At 33.6% G+C, this 17,204-nt stretch overlaps 2 protein-coding genes across 4 annotated transcripts; both read left to right on the forward strand.

Annotated features, from left to right (window-relative positions):
* Window positions 1-547: 547 nt before the first annotated feature.
* Window positions 548-5,981, forward strand: LOC108205695 (V-type proton ATPase subunit G 1). 3 transcript variants are annotated; one of them, XM_017375715.2, is made up of 5 exons: window positions 601-664; window positions 3,084-3,130; window positions 3,309-3,411; window positions 4,146-4,246; window positions 5,583-5,981. In XM_017375715.2, exons 3-5 carry the CDS (start codon window positions 3,324-3,326, stop codon window positions 5,724-5,726), a joined length of 333 nt encoding a protein of 110 aa, XP_017231204.1. In that variant the 5' UTR covers window positions 601-664; window positions 3,084-3,130; window positions 3,309-3,323; the 3' UTR covers window positions 5,727-5,981. The 3 variants fall into 3 exon arrangements, with proteins under 3 accessions (XP_017231202.1, XP_017231204.1, XP_017231203.1); XM_017375713.2 differs by lacking the exon at window positions 3,084-3,130 and having other exon boundaries at window positions 548-664; XM_017375714.2 differs by lacking the exon at window positions 3,084-3,130 and having other exon boundaries at window positions 657-790.
* Window positions 5,982-9,474: 3,493 nt separating this feature from the next.
* LOC108209941 (patatin-like protein 6) lies at window positions 9,475-15,169 on the forward strand. Its single transcript, XM_017381160.2, has 3 exons — window positions 9,475-10,811; window positions 12,497-12,793; window positions 14,663-15,169. Exons 1-2 carry the CDS (start codon window positions 9,711-9,713, stop codon window positions 12,764-12,766), a joined length of 1,371 nt encoding a protein of 456 aa, XP_017236649.1. The 5' UTR covers window positions 9,475-9,710; the 3' UTR covers window positions 12,767-12,793; window positions 14,663-15,169.
* Window positions 15,170-17,204: the final 2,035 nt, after the last annotated feature.

Consider the following 17,204-nt stretch of genomic DNA (forward strand, 5'->3'; position numbering starts at 1 on the left):
ACAATAATTTTAATATTGTTAAATAGATTTTTTTTTATTAAATTTAAAAACAGTTATTTTAACAACAACTTTTAGCTTAAAAGTTGTTTTAGAAAAAGATTGATCTTCCATATTTTTGTTAAAAACTGTGGGGGAGTTGTTATAAATTTCACTTTCAAATTTCATCAAAATATTATTTTTTCTATATTATAACTCATAAAATATAAATATAAAAACAACTATTAAACAGTTATCTAGTTCGCAGATCATGCTCTTTTTATCACTTTTTCTAAAAATACAACATTTTTTAACATTATACCAAATAGAACATAAGATTTAAGAAGCTCTACAATTCATTTAAAAAGCAACATAAATAAAAAAAGTTAAATTTAATAATAACTCATATATTATAATTTATAATTTAGTTTACTAAATTTGAAAATTAAATTAATAACTTATGAGTTATGACAAGAAACACGAAAAAAAGTATAAAAGATGAATATAATAACATAATTGCCAAAAAGAAGGGAAAATATATAAAATATTTGAGGAAAAAATCCAAAAAAATAATTGATCGTATCTGCTATATAAAGGGCGAGATGCGTGGGTGGAAAATGAATCAGGACAAGATATCTTCAAATCAGTGTCTTCTCCGGTCACCAACATCTCAATCCCTCATCTACAGGTATTATTTTTCTTCTTTAAATCTCATTATTCTTCAATCATATCTCCACGATTAGTCGCGCTTATGCTCTATTGATTGATCTACAGTTAATTTTAATTATCATCTAATCTAATTAATTTCGCATCGGTATGTTAGATCTGTTGTCGATTAGCGGTTATAGTTCACTTGATCTTAGTCTTGAGTTGATTTAGTGTTTGTGTTTGTCTTGTTGATTCTACTGGTTTAGTAATTCATCAGTTATAGTTACTCGATCCAATTGTTGTGTAATTTTTTAAGCTGTGTGATTGTGTGCGTCCTGTTTGATGTGTTATTACATAACATACTTGTTTCCCGGTTAGAGTTGCTGAGGCAACTGTTTTTAGGCTTTCTTTATAATTAGCCACTCGGAATTGATCGGTTATGTTATGATGGTAAGGAAGATTTGTTTTATTGTGGATTATTTGTGAAATTTTTTGTTGACGTGGATTCAATTACTTGAGGCTGGCCTATAGGGTGATCTGATTGGATCTAAAATGTTGGGTGTGAAAGGATGGTCAAGCATTGTGGCAGTTTGATTGGTTAGCGATTTCTATATATATGAGGATTAGATAAATATATAAGGTATATAGTGGATGGAAAGGAATGAATTGGTAATAAAAAGAAGTATGTGTTTAGTTAAAGCTGTGATACAGGTCAGTTCTGTATAAAAGACTTTTTGAAGATCGAGTGGAAGGAATTATGCATTGCTGTGCACGTGTAGTTTCCATTCCATCCAAGCTAACATAAGCTTTTATGACGAGACTATTAGTATGTGTTCACTTGGATGAAATGGAATGAGGTGGGAATGTAATGAGATTTATACTTTTATTTAAGGAAGATTGGAGAAATGTTTATAATTTTCATTCATTCTTTCATTCCATTCCAAGCTATACTTAAAATCTAACCCACATGTTTTGAAAGGAATGCTCCATTCCATCTCTTCATCATTTTTCCTACAATGCTCATTATTGAAAATTTAAACTCCATGTTTACTCACTATTTCACTCATACAATCTTCTTTTACCATATAATTTGTTCTCATTCACCATTCCTCACCAAGTGAACACAACCTTATACTTACCTAAGTCTCCCATTCTTTCCTACTGCCATGACAATCGCATAGAGGTGGCATGGTTGCAAAACCATAAAACCAATCTAAACCAAACCAAAATTATGGATTTGGATCAATATGAAATCACATTTTGAGAAATAGATTTGGTTTGGTTTCTAATCTTACATTTCTAACAAAATATGGATCTAACCACATTTGTGTCTCTCTTTTAAAACACTCCCTAATACACACCATAATACAACAATCCTGCTCCAACACTTGTTTACAGTTCCACTCCAGTCCCCCCCCCCCCCCCCCCCCACACACACACACATAATGTGTAACATCAGAATCAATCCTACTAATCAATCTTACTTTCGCCGGCCGCCGTACCTTCCTGCCATCGCCCGCTCCTGGCTCCACCACGTCATCTCGTCCTTCAATCACCACCTCCGTGCTCGCCGCCTCATTGTTGGCCTCGAACAAAAGGAAAAAGCTAGACTGCTGCCTTTGTCTCTGTTTGTTCGAAAGCAAGAGCATATGTGCAGTGGCTCGAATAGTATTGTTTTTAAATATAATTGATTGAAACTCGAGTATGGTAGCTGATTGTTTTAATCATTTAATCTAGTTATAATAGCTTGTTTAATCATATTTTATAATATTTAAATACAATTTTAAATGGAATTTAATTTTTCAAATTACATTTAAATGACAATGAATAAATATGATTTATCCATATTTTTAACTAAAACCATAAAACCAATTCATAACCATAACCATATTTAATGTAATATGGATTTTAAATGGTTTTGGTTACTAAACCAAACCAAATCCATATTATTGGGTCCAAAACCAAACCAAATCCATATTTTGCCAGGTGAATCGCACATGATATGGGTGTGGGATCTGACCCAGATAATTCATTCTGAGACAGCATTATATTGATGTAGTTTAAAATGAAATAGATGAGCATCTTAACATGTGTTTTCATGTAATTCTGGAAGTGTAAGGATGATTTATACGATGTTTGACAAAATAAACAAAGAATTGCTTATTTTTCTTACATTAATAAAAGTACCTATGAAAACTGTGATAAACTCTCTTCAATTTCTATCATTTTACTTTTCATTATGCATTTCAAAAAATTATAAAATTATTTTAGTACAGATGCAAAAAAAAAATCTGTGCACAAAATGATACATATAGTATGTGAACTGCATTACTATATAGTACCTAATATTATGATGAAAAATAGATATAGGTTTGTGAATACAACATCAAATTCTATGTGCTAGTGCCTCCTTAATTGGCTCTTGTTGCTGAATTATGCATGCAAAACTTTTTTTGCAGGTGTTGCTTATTATAACTACCAATAAATGAAATTGTGGTGATATTTGGTAACATCAAATTTATTGATTTTGCCAATAATATTTACATTACTGTGGCTCTTTTTTGGTTGATAATAATATGTCTCAATAGTCACGCTTAATTTGATGCAGAAATAGAGTAGCAGCTACTTTTGTGTTTCCACTTATATAATCTTATGTTGCCTAAAACAATTATGTATATTTGTAGGTGATTTAGTACAAGATGGAGGCTAACAGGGGACAAAATGGAATCCAACTCTTGCTAGCGGCAGAACAAGAGGCTCAAAGCATTGTTAATGCAGCCAGAAATGGTAGTTTGTGATGTTTTAGTTGCTATCTAACTGCTCTTCCAAATTTTGTATCTTCGTAATAGCTATTAAAATTATTAAATGATAAATTGATGTAGAGTAAAATTTTGTGCTTTGACATAAAATTTCATTGTTCATACATATCAATCAAAGACTTTCTTGGCGCGATTGAATATATATTCTTTTATGCTGAAGTTTTGTGTGCAATGTCAGTATTTACGATGATGTTTGGTGTCATTTTCTTTTCGAGGTCTTCTTGTTTAAGGATTGGCTTGTAGATTGTAGTAATATTATATTATATCATATGTTCTTGATATTTGATGAAATGAATAGCTGGTTGGAGCATTAGAAACCCTCACATCTGTACATTAGGTTGAGAGTGTTCTGAGAAGATCTGATTATTTGCTAATATGAAGCATCCTTTTGTCTAGGAATTTTTCCACGACTCTTGTGTTTATGTTACGGTGCATGCTTTTGACATCTTATTTGATTTTTGAACTTAAATGAAGTTATATATATAGGCAAAGAAGTATATATTTATATTATAAAGCGGTGAAGTGAATGCTATTATTGTACATTATCAACAAAGATCAAGTATACTGTGGCTTGTTAATGTACTGGATCATTGCATGCATTGTTGGTAATTTATTATCATCATTGTTTTTTTGCTTAAATGCTCTGTCGGTAATTTTGCTTTAAACTGATCCACAATTGTATACTCTTGGCTTCAATCTCAGAAAAATTGGCTCGGCTAAAACAAGCCAAAGATGAGGCTGAGAAGGAGGTAGCTGCATTTCGTGCTCAAATGGAACTTGAATTCCAGCAGAAGGTTGCCGAGGTATTATCAACTTTTTTTTTCATTCTCTTTTTCCTGGGGGAGGGAGGATAATAGTTTTCACATCTCTGTGCTTGTTATGTTAATTTGTGGATTCCAATTTGCTCATGCAAATATTAGTTAGTTTTGCTGTAATACACTTTAAGTTGACATAGAACTCCCTATTTATATTGCTGAAAGCTTGTATGGTAATACAAGGCCATGCCATTAAATATCCATTTAAAAAGTAGCAAGTCCCCCAGCTAGCCTGATTGTTTCCTTTCTGTGCTAGGTATGTTTTGTGGATAGCAGTCAATACACTTGAAAAAGTTTAGTTTGTTTTGCAGTAACTTAAAATACAAGAATATATGCTCAGAGCTGTGCCTGAGATTTAAAGTGCCCGGTGCAAAATGCAAAAAATATGCCCTAATAAGATGTCTAAAAATATATAAGTACATATAGTCTAAAAATATACAAGTACATGAAACAATAAAAATTGACACAAAACTGTAAAAATCATATCACAATTAAAGTGCATAAAATATTTTTTCTCATATTATAAAAATTTTAATTTACAATATACAATTTTAATTTATATTATATGTATACTTGTTTTCATATTATAAAATATTTTTTTTATTATAAATAAAGTATAAATACAATTTTAATTTATATTATATGTATAGTTGTTTAAAATTTTATAAACCCATTGTTCAATTTATTTTATATTTAAATTACTTGTTTCATATTTGAAATATATATACATGTATGTATAAATTAAAAATGAATATAATTTAAAATAAATTAGTTACTAAAGATTGAATCATTATTTTAATGATATAATACTGCATATGGTCATCAAGAAAGAAAAAAAAATAGTATAAGTAGTTAAATTAATTAACTTTAATAAAATCATTGAAGTTAGCAATTAAATTAGAATTTTACCTCGAGAGCAGGGTAACTGTGACAATTTTCAATGCAAGTATTCATTTCTATTAACATGATTATGATATTAGTATTTTTTAGAATTTATAAACTTATTTAAGATAAAATTTAAAAATTATTGAAGTGTATAACATTTTTCAATTTTTTTTCATTGACAATTTTTTAATCTTAAAAATAAAATTTATTCTGTTTGCTAATTTTTTCATTTTGACTATAAATATATGTACACCTAAAAGAAATTGTGCCCCCTAAAATTTTTGGGCCCTGTTCCGTTGAACACCCCGCACACCCTCAGGCTCGGCTCCGTATATGCTAACATAACATTCTGTTTATATATTGATCCTTTGACAAGGAAAAGTCAGAATGCTTGAGGTTTTTGTATTGACTGTTTTCTCTGTTATTTTTCGATAAACAGAGTAGTGGAGACTCAGGTGCCAATGTCAAGCGGCTAGAGAAGGAAACTGCAGAAAAGATTGAAAACCTGAAGGCTGAGGCATCTAGAATTTCACAGGATGTTGTCCAGATGCTTTTGAAGCATGTGACAACCGTAAAGAACTAAATTCTTCATAAAGATCTGAGACGGGAAGTTCTAGATCTTCACAGTTTCCTGTTTCTTTATAAATTTGTAGACTGGTGAAGAAATGGCGAGTTGTACTTATTATTTTATTTCCTTCATCTGGTTGAGCATGATTGGTTTAAGAGAAATATCAACTCTGTTTGTATCTATTCAGAAATGTACTAGTAGAAACCTCATGTTCTTAATATTTATCAGAACTGAATAACAGCCTGAGTACTTGGCTGCCTTCGTTTTCTATTTCTATCACGATATTACATACTCTTTGCTGGCTGGATCTTTTTTACTTTCTGCCATTTACAATGGCAAAAGTGCTTATGGGTGGGAAAACTAAAACGCGTGGGATTTCCACAGGAATATGGGATTATTTCATTAACATTTCACCGATGTAATTACTTTTGTCAGAGTTAGGACGTGATGCTTGTGTTCGTGTTGTTTAACAAATATGCACACTGTTCCCTTCAAGCTCCAAATTACAATGGGTGTTGTATATGTATATTCTTTGGTCAGTGTTATTAGAATATGCTCACTGAATTCTGAATCTCATAAAGATTGAGATACCAATGGACAGGAGGCTGACATTGTTCCATACCCCTTATCTAATACCACTCATAGAAAAGTTGGTGATGAAGGGTTGTTCTAAGCTGCTTGATTTGATCCCATGTCTGCGCTATCAGTCTTTCACAGTGAAGATGTGGCTTAGATAGATCTGGCAAGTTACATACATAATAATATTACAGTAGTTACATTAGTAATACTGGTTAGGTATGCGGACCACCATCGAAGTTTGCTGATTCGGTTAGGTGATGCTAAATTTTGAGTGACTTCTTTGTTCTTTTGTAGGTGACCTACTAATGATTTAGAAGTATATTCAGTTAGGTGCTGTTTAATCAACCGGTGACTGACTTGTTTTGTTGCTTAAGCGACAGACAGATTATTTAGACGAATAAACAAGAACTGTGCGATCTAGATCCCTCTTGTAAGTCCCTTGTTTAGGATTCGGCAAAGTTGGATCTTAAACAGTTACGCGGGATTAGAGTTAAAGGGGTCGTCCATTGATTTCAGACCAAAATTCAATCACTAGCTGTGAGAACTAGGACACTGTGGAGCATTGGATCCCCATCATCAACTGAAGAAATAAGAGTAGCTATCAAAAATACTGGCACATTCTTCTTGCAGAATGGCCAAAACAATAATGAGATTTTGTTACCAAAGTAGCTGGCATTGGTCCCCTGTTTTTAAACCCCAATTACCCCCAACGGAAATACTCCTATATGAGTTGTGAAATGTGACATGGGGATGGGGGTAAGAAACAGTAATGAGGTCCGTATAATAAAACAAAAACATAATTACAAACGTTATATGGACCTCACTTTGATAACAGGGGGCCTCTGCAAGCAACCTGAAGAGAAAGACATTAATTGTCAAACAGGATGAGATCATGGAGACTTGGCCTTGAGTGAAACAACTTGCCATGTTTTTCAACTCCTCTGTCCTTCAATACTTCATTGCATGTACCCCTTGACGCATTGTTCTTCAGAATTCGTTGAGAAGAGTCAAGTAGTCGAATGCTACCTGCATTTTCACAACAGTTGGTGAAGGGAAGCAGATTCCGTAACAAAATTTTATAGCGGAATTAACAAGATTCGTCCTTAATTATAGACGGACAAGACCTATGTCGTGTTTCGTATAACGTGATAAAACCCAAGCAATATCAACAACAGCTAATTTTGGAAATGTAGTGAATGCTTGGTAATCTAAATTTGTGCATGAGGCCTAGAGGGAACAGGCGACATGGGCAGATGTCAAAATCTAGCAAGGTAAGAATAGGTTGACAGCAGTACATAAAACATGGACCACCGTTATGAACCTTAATTAGGGTAGGGGTGTGTCAAATTTTGAGCTGGTTTCTCAGGAAAACTTGTTGACAGCCATTTTGATGGAGAAAGCTAGACACCGTTTGGGCACCTTTAAAATCTTGGTCAACATAGTTTACAACTCCATGTTTAACTTATTTAAATGTTTTGACAAACTTTCATTATAGTTCATTTAGAAAATATAGCACTGCTTTCTAGCACCACTTTAAATAATTATTCATGCTTGACTTTTCCATAACCCTTTTTTCTTCACAATTATCCGGAGATTATTCAAAATAATAAAAGATAATTTATTGAGGATGGGGATAACAAGCATACACTTGGCTACGATTATAGTGTTGTAAAAAACATGAGTCGACTTAAATACGAAACAAAGATTACTTGGATTAAGTGAATAGTTAATTAAATTATTAGCAAATTTAATCCGTTCAACGAGTTATGAAACATGAATAATTAATCAGAAATAATCACCAACTTTGAGAATCATGTTTACGAGTAATTTTAATAAAAAAGGGTGGTAAAAGAATTTGAAAATTGATGAGGAAACAAGGATCTAAACCCGCAGCATTTTTTAACAAAAAAGTTTACAAGAATGATACCCCATGTTACTTGGTACTTTCATTTTCACTCTCTTTACTTTCACTTTTGATTGGGCCGCTGCAATCCAAGGACTTTCTTCTACGGCTTTCATTACCCTTATTTAAAGTCTTATCAACTGGGCCACCTAGAATTGTGAAAGCATGAAACACAATTAACTTGGGCCCAAATTTTGTTTTATTCACCTGAACCTGTATTTATAATTCGATTTTTCTATGGTGTGCCCATGGGCATATGCTAAGCGCGGAAAATTTTGTGCTTGGATCATTTTGATTGGTTCCTATCTCATGATAATGGTGGACCCCCCTGCAAATACACCAACCACACCAATCAAAATCTCTCAAATACAAAAACTTCCGCGCTTAGCATGTGCCCATGGGCACACACTAGCCAAACCGTTTATAATTTAATTATGAATAACCTTATCATAAACAACAATTATTATAAGAATAAAAATAATGGTGAGTGCTTTACACATCCACACATACGTATACATGTATGGCTTAGCGTGCCTCCAACCTCCTTTTTGACTCTTCACAGACGAACTGGTAAACAAACACCACCTCCCAGGAGTCGCTCAAATTCTCCCAACAGCATCTCCTTCTTTACATTGTCTCTTAAGTCTTAACTAGAAATTTTAATAAAAAAGTAATTTATCAATGACACTAAATTGGTTAAACTTTTTTGATTTATCAAAAAACTCTGATAAATTTAATATAGATCTTGAATTGATATGTCAATTGATTAATTCTAATCCTTGATTTATACAACCAAGAAACCAACATTTTTTTCTTCAATATTGTTGGCTGCGCAACACGCGTTAACTCCGCATTAGTATGGTATTGTTCGCTCTGATCGTGATCAAACCCGCACAGATTTGCTTTCGGCTCCTCCCAAAAACCTCATACTAATGGAGTTCTTTGACCGCTTATATTCGAGATAAATCTTTATTGTCAATCCAATTTCAATCCAATTTGAGACTTAGTTTGAATCCACTCAGCAAATATAACACTAAATAGAACTGGTAAAAAAAACAAAACTCAAATAAATAGATTTTATATTATAGTAATATAAATAAAATACTTTTAAATTCGACAAATACATAAATTAGCCAATATGCCCATTCTCAATGCAACTTATTTTTATAAATAATTATAATCGAGTAAAATTTACACATTTTACTTGAGACATAATATAATAATAATAATTTAAAAGGAAAATATAGTGTATATATATGAGGTATGTACATATTGATAGTTGTAAACTTTGCATATGCAGAGAGAGAGCAGAGACAAATATTGGTTTGGACTTTGCTCAACCATTGACCATGCTGCTCTAGCTTAATCTTGTACCTATATTCAACACACACCTAAATTTAGCAAACAAATTACAAAACAACACCAGATTAAAAAACTTCATCTTCTCTTCATTTTCAATACATGACTTGACATATATATATACGCACAACTTCTGTATATATATCTCAAAATCATCCATGGCTACAGCTCCGTCGGAAATGCACGAGCCGAGCATAGACACAGACAAGCTTAGCTATGAAATCTTCTCCATTTTAGAGAGCAAGTTTCTGTTCGGTTACGACGATCGCAAGCTCTGGATTCCGAAAATTTCGCCGACGAGCGAGGAGAAGGCGGCGGATGTTTCGCCGGCGGTGATTAGCGATGGCGCGGCGAGCAATTTTAAGAATCAGAGAGGTAAGGTTTGTATCTTGAGCGTTGATGGAGGTGGATTGAGGAATATTATTGCTGGAAAGGCGTTGGCGTATTTGGAGAATGCGTTAAGGAGGATTTCCGGTGACTCTGACGCGAGGATTGCCGATTTTTTCGATGTCGCCGCCGGGACCGGCGTCGGAGGGATTTTCACGGCGATGTTGTTCGGGACGAAGGATGATGAGCGCCCGATTTTTTCGGCGGAGGACACGTGGCGGCTGATGACGGAGCACGGTAACAAAATCTACGGGAAAGGTAAACCAAAAAGTAAGCTGAGTCGGATTTTTAACGGTGACGGTAAAAGCATTAGCGGCACGGCGGCGATGGAGAAAGTTGTGAAATCGGCGTTTATCGATAACGGAAAGAGCTTAACGCTACGGAACACGTTGAAGCCGATTTTAATCCCGTGTTTCGATTTGTCCAGCTCAGCACCTCTTTTATTCTCCAGAGCTGACGCGATCGAGTCGGACAGCTTTGATTTTCGTCTTTGGGAAGTGTGTCGTGCCACGTCAGCTGAACCCGGTTTGTTCGAACCGGTGGAGATGCGATCGGTCGATGGCGCCAAGAGATGTCTCGCGGTGGACGGGGGTTTGGTTATGACGAATCCAACAGCTGCGGCAATTACACATGTGCTGCATAATAAGCAGGAGTTTCCGTTTGTCAGGGGCGTTGAGGACATTTTGGTGCTCTCGATTGGGAGCGGCGTGGTTCAGGAAAATTACGAGTTCGAGCAAGTGAGGAAGTGGAAGGCCAAGGATTGGGCGAGGCCGATGGCGAGGATCTCCAGTGATGGTTCGGCTGATTTGGTTGATCATTCGGTCGCGATGGCATTTGGAAGTGGTCATAGTAGCAATTATGTCCGGATACAGGTAAAATCTCCGCACATCTCAATATCATGTTTAGAAAATTTTGATTGCACGAATGTTTTACTCAAGATTAGCATTAACTATTAGGTTGTAATCGAGTGTGACTACAATTATTCGAACTAGTCTAAACCGAATCCAAGCCAGTTCACTATGGTACAACTGAAATGCATAAAGAGTGAGTTACTGGATTAGTACAGTACTGGTTACATTCATGGAGGTTAAGCGGTCAGATTATGACTTTGGTTAAAAGGCCGAATTATTTGCTCAAGATTTAGTACTTTTTTAAGTTAATAATGAGTTTGTCTTTGATTGATATGGACGTTTTCGGGGTTTGTCACATTTTGCCACTTGGATTACATAAAACAGGCTGGCGCTTGACAGGAGAGAGAAAGGGTTTATGGGTCTTTGCTTGGTAGGATAGGAATGTTTGCTTAGTTATAATTTGCCCGTGCATTCTTGTGTTCTTGGGGTGTGTGAAGGAATTTGTGGAGACAAAATAGCCCACAGTAATCAAATCTATATTGTTTCCCTGGATCCTCTGTCTCTGCCTTCCTTCTAGCACCAACAGTCACATTGGTTAGCTCTATTAATTGAAGACACACCATGTTCATTGTTTATAGACTTGTTGTAGATTTGTCTTGTGCTGCACCATGCATGAATGCATCATAGCTTGGTAGATGGAAATTTAGTGTGGTAGAGGATTTTATTGCTTAATTTTTATCTCTGGGTACATTAGTAGAATGTTTTGAAACAATATGCAGCAAGAACCAAGAACATTGCTAGGAAAAATAGTGTCTTTTAGTGTATCAAAAGGGTTCTCTTTCCGGAATATACGAGATTACCCCGCAAGCAACAAGCACAAATCATTTAACTTAAAATGAATGACCTTGTAGACTTCGTCTCTTTTCCTTCTTGCCCCCCTCTTTGTTGGTGGTTTAAGAAACACACTTGTAAATGTTTAACTTGCTATTTGTTTACTTTATCTCTTTAAATTAAATATATTCAAAAGCTTGTTGTTTTTTATTTAAAATATCAAGGGGGTAGAGTATTGTTTTGTGCTTAAGTGAGCATGTGGTTACCTTGTCATTTTCAACTTCTTTCACCTAAAACAGAACATGGTGATAGTTATTTATTAGTGCTATTTGTGTGGTTATTGTTTTGCCTTTTACCCGATAATAATTTGTTTGGCTAGGCCAACTAACTGAATAAACTTTACCATGAGGGGCACTGTTTTATTGTTATGGATCAACTTAGAAAAGGCAGAGTTCCCATAATTAGCAACTGTGTTTACATGATGATGCACAAGTAAAAATAGTACTACTATGGTTATGTACCATACGGAATCATGCTGGTAATTTGGACCAATACTTGTTTCTTACATGTTTTACTAAAAGAGTACTGTTCTTGGGCATAATAATTGATAGGTGCCATGTCTTTGTTTTCTTATGAGACATGCATGCTGTCTAAAGAGTATGACAAAGATGCTGTAACAGTTCTCTACATCATGATAAATTTTTTGTTGGTTTAGTGCATGGGCTGGTTATTTATTTATATTTTGTACTGTACAAACCTTAAATCATTATCACCCACTTATTGATGAATTAAGCTTTGAATATGGGTATTGGGTATTGACATATATATAGTTCTAATAATGTGTGTGGAAGACTGATATGAAGACTTGATGGCAGGCAAATGGATCTAGTTTAAGTCGTTGCAGGGCTAACGTAGAGTCGGATCCCAGTCCTAAAAACTTAAAAATGCTCTCGGAAATAGGGGATGAAATGCTGAAACAGAAAAACGTAGAGTCTTTGCTGTTCGAGGGTAAGAGGATCGGGGAGCAGAGCAATTTCGAGAAGTTGGATTGGTTTGCAGGAGAGCTTGTCTCAGAACATCAGAAGAGGAGTTGCAGGATAGCTCCCACTGTTGCTTTCAAACAGGCAAATCAGAAACCAACTTAGCAAATTTCTCAAAAACTTTTGATTATGGTAAAAATTCTATCTTAACTTTATTTTTCATCCACAATCCTACACCATCATTCATGTAGTATGATCTTAATGACTTTATGCTAGATCTACATGGCTAACATCCTTATCAAGGAGACTTACTTTATTTTTCATCGACAATTCTACACCATCATATATTCACATAGTATGATCTTAACGACTTTATCCTATTTGTACATGGCTAACATCCTTAACAAGGAGACGGACCGACTTCAAACTAGTTGTTTTTCATTACTTCTTTAATCACGGGGGACACTGTTTTTGTCTAGTTGTGCCTCGTAGGCTCCTTCTATACTATTGTCATTTTCATAGGTCTTAAGATATACTCCCTCTGTCCCATTTAATTCTATACGTTTCTTTTTAACTGCTCGACACGCATTTCAATGTTCTTATAAAATATAGTTCTGTAACTTTTTTTTGAGATTTTCTTTTTCTGTATAAAAGTATAACATCCAAACTTTAATTCAGAAAAAAATAATTTAAAAAATAGATTGCACAACTACACTTTGCAGGAGCATTAAAGTCCGTGACGCGTCCCCGTCCCCCAATGTATACTACTCAGGGGGACGGAGGGAGTATCAAATTAACATCCATATGTAATATTAAATAAAAAAGGCATAAGCTATACTTGCCTGATAATAGGCTTATAAAAAAGACCAGTAAGAAAGGAACAAACTATCTGGAGGAGAGATCCAAGTATATTCCTTCTCCCTCTATGGATTTCATAGTCTCAAGTATATAAATTGATTGCCGAACATTTTCGATGATTATGGGTGTGTGTGTGTGTTTACCACACATTTGGAAATCCCCTAAGATACCACAATATAAAAGTAATGGCAAGGGAGCCTTGTTTACACTAGTGAAAGAATCATATCCTTGTGGTGCCCAGGAGACAAGACACAGACTTACTTTTGCTTCCTCAATAATGCCCCAAATGACTTTGTATAAGCTTCCAGCTTTTTTGTTCTGATATACCTGGTTTCGCTTTTACTTTATCAGTATAATTTGCCACTGATAAATTCAAGGGTAGTTGTGCAAATTTAGAAATAATCTGATAAATAAATAAATAAATTTTAAATTCTTCTAGGCATAGTTTTAAGGTGTGAAGTCTAAAAACTTATACTATGGTATGTGATATTAAGGTGTCCACCGAGGCAAGTATAGTCTCTTCAAGTACCAGTGGCCAGTAAAAACTTAACATGGGATAAATTAGTGTATCAGTTTCTAATAGAGAACAGAAGGCCTCTGATTGCTTCTCTTCCTTATCAGTGTTTTTTTCTCATACTAAAATACTCCTATTATACGGGTAGATAGTGAGTTGGTGCATGGGTAAATGATTGCTGATGTTTTGATTTCATTGAAGATCCTGGACAAAATTCACCTGTACAATTACCTACCAAAGTCAGCAAAGAGTTAGTTGGTCAAAAGACCATAATTTGTGCCAGTGATTTTATTAAAAAAAGAAGATAAAGTGAAAACAATATGTTGGGACACCAACTTCAAAATTTTTAACTTTGCTCCTTTTGGCAGTGAAATTACTTCTACTTGAGTTCACTTAATCACTTGTAAGTACTGGAGTATTGGTTTAGGTGAAAGTCCAATCCTCTATAGTTAAGACTGTTGAAATTGAAAACAGTGGTGATTGAGCTAAGGGTTCTAATGTTTTAATCTTAATTCATCCCTTCCAATCTTCCATTGTAACGTAGTGAATAATGAATATCATCGGCCTCTTATTGACGGGAAACATGCTTGCCCTGTGAGAGTAATGTTTATTCCGCTACCAAATGTAACTGTTTTGGAAAGCTGCTCCCTCGGCATGCTTGCTAAAAAGAGGTTTTGTTATGAATGCAGGTGAAAGACACATGATATGTAAAAATGGAGAAGAAAAGAAATATTTAAGTAGTAAAAGAAAATACAAATGTACTGGAAGATGAAGGGAAATAGGTGGAGGTACACTCAACTGCAATTGTAGGAAAAGAAAGAAAGATGGGATGTGATGTTAATGGATGATCTTGGTGGGATTTCTTGCCTATCAGAGTACAGGCACTAGTTATGTCCACTCCACTTTTTCACCATGTACCATTAGATCCAAGAGGATGGGGGAAATTTGAAGATAGTAGTGAATTTTGGTGAGCTTTAGTTGAAGGTCAAAAGCAATGAAAATACATCATGTAACATTTGAATGAATTCATATTTGGTAAATGGATCATGAGGACTTGTATGCTGGGAATATGTCCATTTTTTCTTTCCCTGCAATCTTAGTGTTCCCTCTATCTTTATCTGTTTGTATTATGACTTTGGTATAACCTTTTCCTTTTTTTCGACTATATGTATTGAAACCATTGTTAATTGTTTGCAGATGAAAATCAGTGTAGAATGGAATCTAATACTCCCTCCGTCCCTTTTTACGTGTCCAGTTTGACTGTTGACCAGTCAAATTGATTATATTTTGACTGAAATTTACATATATCATATAATTGTGAAAAATAATAAAAATTATACCACTAGAAAGTATATTTGGTTTATTTTAATATGTCACTTTCAGATTTTAAAAATAATTAATGGATAATTTATAATGTTTAGTAAAAAATAGTCAATTTGACTTCTCGAAAAGCAAAATGGACATGTAAAAGGGGACAGAGGGAGTATTTCAAAAGCTGTTTTTACTGGAATAAAATGGAACGGGCAAGAATAGAAAGAAACCTTTTGTATTATAAATTGGAGTAATTAAAGAGCATTATATAATTTTTATTTGTTCAATCATTTTATTAGTAGAAATTTAAAATACGTAAAATGTTCATTTCACTTATTAATCATTTTCTCTTACCATCTTCGTTATAAAACATTTAATTTCATTCATATTTAGTCATTATTTTCTCGTGCATTTTTCATTTCCTACTAAATTTTTTAGTTCCATTCATCCGAGTGAATATAAACTAAATTCCTTATAAACCACTGCTGAACTATCGGAGTTTTATATTTTTTTGGTGCGGATAAAACATAGTTAATATTATTCTAAGTTGTTTATCAATCGCTTCTTGATCAATGAGTTCTTGGACTTTTTTATGCTTACAGAAGAGAGAAGACAGAAGAATTTTGAGTGCAGATTAACAATAGCGTTTTTCATACCATAGATGTCAGATGATATTTAAGTATCTAACTAGCATAAAAGCGCCCGTGCGAGGCACGGGCCTCTAGTTTTTCCTGTGTTTTAAATAATATTCAGGTGTCATCATATTGTTCTCGTACGGTTCTTGAGTTTGTATTGTGTTTTATATAATATCCGTGTGTCATCGTATTGTTTCGAGCGTAACTATTACATTTTATTTTTTGACAAAATATCTAAATATGAAAAATGTAATATTTGCAACCTAATAGCATTAATAGTAATAATAAGTACTATTCCCTCCATCCCAATTTATATGACCCTTATTCCTTTTTGGGTCATCTCTAAAATAATGAACTTATTATACTTACTATTTTTAAACACTATTTTTCACCATTACATCACCTACTTCTATATTTTATATTTTTTTATTAAATAAACACTATTACACTCACCACTTACCTCCATTATCTCAAATTTATTATTAAATTTTTATATGTTCCACCACTTTACCCACTTTCCAACTAAATTTACTCTTTTTTTACTACCTTTTTTTAATCTCCGTAAAAGTCAAATAACGTCACTTAAAATGAGACAAAGGGAGTATATTTAAAAATATATATATATGGATCAAAAACTAAATTTCAAAATTATATTCAAAATTAATACTGAAACTTTTAGATTTTAAATATATTATACCTTATTAAAAGTATCTGTAATTTATTGTTGAAATTATTAAATTATTTCAACTAATATACCATGATTTTGATGAAAACCTGTTCTTCATATGTGAATTAAGATAACCTAAATCATGATTAAATGAAGATGTGTGGTCCGCGTTTCCTTACATTTATTTTTTCTTTTTTGAGCGTACGTTTGCATAATTGTTAAAGTGATACATGAAGGAGCAGATCATCAACACATTCTTTTTAACATATGTTGCACACGTTTTGTATAAATAGAAATTGAAACATATGTCGTATGTAAAAAGACACATACTTTATTTTATTATAAAAGTATCAATTGAACTACTAACCGTATAATTGCACCCCAAAAAATTCTGACACCTTTGACGTGTCTTATCCTTTTATTTTTCATATCAATTATATAGTACTTCAACGTATTATATTTTTATTGTTAATTTAAAAATATTAGATAATTATTACTTTGATGCAGTATGTTATCTTTTGACGTGTCTTATCCTTTTTTGAGCTTGTTGATTAAGACTTCTAATGATTTTTCATGTAATCGTTATAAACCAGATCCCAAACAAATGATTTTCTGAGA

This window comes from Daucus carota, chromosome 2 (genome assembly GCF_001625215.2).
Source record: "Daucus carota subsp. sativus chromosome 2, DH1 v3.0, whole genome shotgun sequence".
NCBI classification, from domain to species: domain Eukaryota; kingdom Viridiplantae; phylum Streptophyta; class Magnoliopsida; order Apiales; family Apiaceae; genus Daucus; species Daucus carota.

Bases quoted from the DNA above. Each gene is read 5' to 3' on its own strand.
- LOC108205695 (XM_017375713.2), top strand. From the start codon at position 3,324: ATGGAGGCTAACAGGGGACAAAATGGAATCCAACTCTTGCTAGCGGCA. The intron at 3,412-4,145 runs GTAGTTTGTGAT...CTTCAATCTCAG, and splicing joins TGTTAATGCAGCCAGAAATG to AAAAATTGGCTCGGCTAAAA. The intron at 4,247-5,582 runs GTATTATCAACT...TTCGATAAACAG, and splicing joins TCCAGCAGAAGGTTGCCGAG to AGTAGTGGAGACTCAGGTGC.
- LOC108209941 (XM_017381160.2), top strand. From the start codon at position 9,711: ATGGCTACAGCTCCGTCGGAAATGCACGAGCCGAGCATAGACACAGAC. The intron at 10,812-12,496 runs GTAAAATCTCCG...ACTTGATGGCAG, and splicing joins GCAATTATGTCCGGATACAG to GCAAATGGATCTAGTTTAAG.